We start from the raw sequence: 2,500 nt of genomic DNA on the forward strand, positions 1-2,500 counted from the left end.
CCCTCTCTCTCACACACACACCCACACCCACACATACACACACACACTCTTTCTCTCTCTCTCTCTCTCTATTGCTCTCTCTCTCTCTTTGTCCTTCTCTCTCTATTGCTCTCTATCTCTCTCTCCCTTTCTCTCTCTCTCTCTCTCTCTCTCTCTCTCTCTCTCTCGCTCTCACTCACACACAGCCATACACATACTGTACTCCCCACGGTTTTCCCCAAACCCCTGTTGTTGCTGTTGGAAAGAACACTTTGTCATCCCGTCCGTCCACACTGCCTATTTGTTTTTAAACCCGGTGCATGCAGTAGTTTTTTTTTTAAGTTTTCCTTGTTTGTTACTTTTATTTTTATCGTTTCGTTTTTTTTTTTTTTTGGTCGTCATGCCGTGGTCTTGGCTGGTTGATCAAATACCCCCCTTCTCCATATGCCGAGGTCGTCTTTGATGTCGGGCTCCTTTTCTTGGTCCTGCCCCACCGCTGCTCTCAAAAGATCAGTGACACGCAGAGGTCACAGTGCTCCAAGGTCATCCACAACATTCTTGCTTTTAAAAGAACACCCCTCCTTTCATCCGGCAATCACACACACACACATACACGTACGCACACACACACACACACACACACACACACACACACACACACACACACACACACACACACACACACACACACACACACACACACACACATCCTGCAAGAACCCTCACACACACACACACACACACACACACACACACACACACACACACACACACACACACACACACACACACACACACACACACACACACACACAGAGAGAAAGGGGCGTAGATGGGTTAATGCTCAATGGCAGCCCCTCATCCCTAGCTAGCTAGAGCTATAGCTCCAGACTTCTGACCTTTGACCTCCAAATCCTCTTATGCCAGAGCAGAAGTGTGATCGACCCCCCAGTATTAGGGAATAGAGTGGGCAGGACATGGAGGTAGGGGTGGGCGATATGACGATATTATATCGTGAATCGCGATATTGAGTAAAATATCGTCTCGAATCTGCCAAAGTGTAGAAATCGTATAGATCGTCTTGCAGTGAGGATGTTTATTATCAGTATCAGAGTGATGTTTTCTCACTTGTGTTGTTGTCTTAACTTTATTCTTTACATTATTGTATTCCAATTGTACACTTTATGAGAGTATCATCAGTGTGTTAACATTTTATTGACTGCAAATTACAAATTGCAAGTATATGAAAGTTGTTTTTTGTTGTTTTTATTTTTTGGATGGAAGATCGTGATAAAAAATCGAAATCGTGATTTCATGTTAAAATATCGTGATACAACATTTTTGCCATATCGCCCACCCCTACTTGGAGGCATGGCTAGCCCACACCACACTATGGTACACTGAACCGGCCTGACCTACAAAAAAAAGGGCGACCTAATGTGTGTGTGTGTTTGTGTGTGTGTGTGTGTGTGTGTGTGTGTGTGTGTGTGTGTGTGTGTGTGTGTGTGTGTGTGTGTGTGTGTGTGTGTGTGTGTGTGTGTGCAAGCAGAGGTGGATGTAAGTATGCACACGGCGTGGGGGAGGTGTTAATGCAGGATATTGATGTGTTACTAAGTGGGAAAGGGGGGGGGGGGGGGGGGGTTTAACCCAGCCAGCCAGCCAGCGATTCATAACAGTTAGCTCGAACATTGCAGCACAAAACCCCAGGGTTGCTATCATGGTTTCTGTGGGTTATATTTCTCATAAATGTGTGTGTATGTAGTGTGCGTACGTGTGTGATTGTGTGAAGTGTGAGGTTTGTTGTTCTTCTTTCTCACGGTTCTCTGTCTCTCTCTTCCTCTCTGTCTCTCTGTCTCTCTGTCTCTGTCTCTCTCTCGCTCTCAAATTCAAATTCGAATGCCTTATTATTAGATTGCCTGTGTGTATCAGTGTTGCCAAAGCTTACAAAGAACAATCTCTCTCTCTCTCTCTCTCTCTCTCTCTCTCTCTCTCTCTCTCTCTCTCTCTCTCTCTCTCTCTCTCTCTCTCTCTCTCTCTCTCTCTCTCTCTCTGTGCCATTGAATGTATTAATGTGTAAATGTATTATTTTCCCCTGTATAATTACCAGTGTTATTGTATGAGCCTTCTAGTCAATAAAAAAACATCTTGTAGTCTAAATAAACTGTCTGTTTCTCTGTGTAGGGGTCGCCTCTTCTCCCTAGACTTCAGTGTGATGAGGGTGTGCGACACAGAGTTCGACCAAGTCCGACGCCTGTCCACGGCCTCCTCTTCCTCCTGCACCACAAGCCCCACGCCAAGCAGCACCAACCCCAGCACCAGCCCCGCCACGCCCGCCCCCAACTGCCTCACCGCCTGGAAGTACTACTGCAGAGACAACTTTGGCTGGAGGGAGTACTCAGAGGTAGGCCTAACAATCCCTAATGACCAAATCCTATACTATACAAAAGGAACAAAAAGTTCACTGCACACTTGTTTGACTTTTTGCGATTTTATTCAGAGCGAACAACGCGTTTCGCCCCTG

General features: G+C 45.9%; 1 protein-coding gene across 1 annotated transcript in view; it reads left to right on the top strand.

Annotated features, from left to right (window-relative positions):
- Nucleotides 1-2,500, top strand: part of tiparp (TCDD-inducible poly(ADP-ribose) polymerase) — a 32,855-nt gene that overhangs the window by 16,177 nt on the left and 14,178 nt on the right. Inside the window, exon 3 of the mRNA XM_063205315.1 lies at nucleotides 2,161-2,380. Coding sequence (XP_063061385.1) covers nucleotides 2,161-2,380 — 220 coding nt within the window. The remainder of the gene's footprint in view (nucleotides 1-2,160; nucleotides 2,381-2,500) is intronic.

The sequence above is a fragment of the Engraulis encrasicolus genome, chromosome 8 (genome assembly GCF_034702125.1).
Source record: "Engraulis encrasicolus isolate BLACKSEA-1 chromosome 8, IST_EnEncr_1.0, whole genome shotgun sequence".
NCBI lineage: Eukaryota > Metazoa > Chordata > Actinopteri > Clupeiformes > Engraulidae > Engraulis > Engraulis encrasicolus.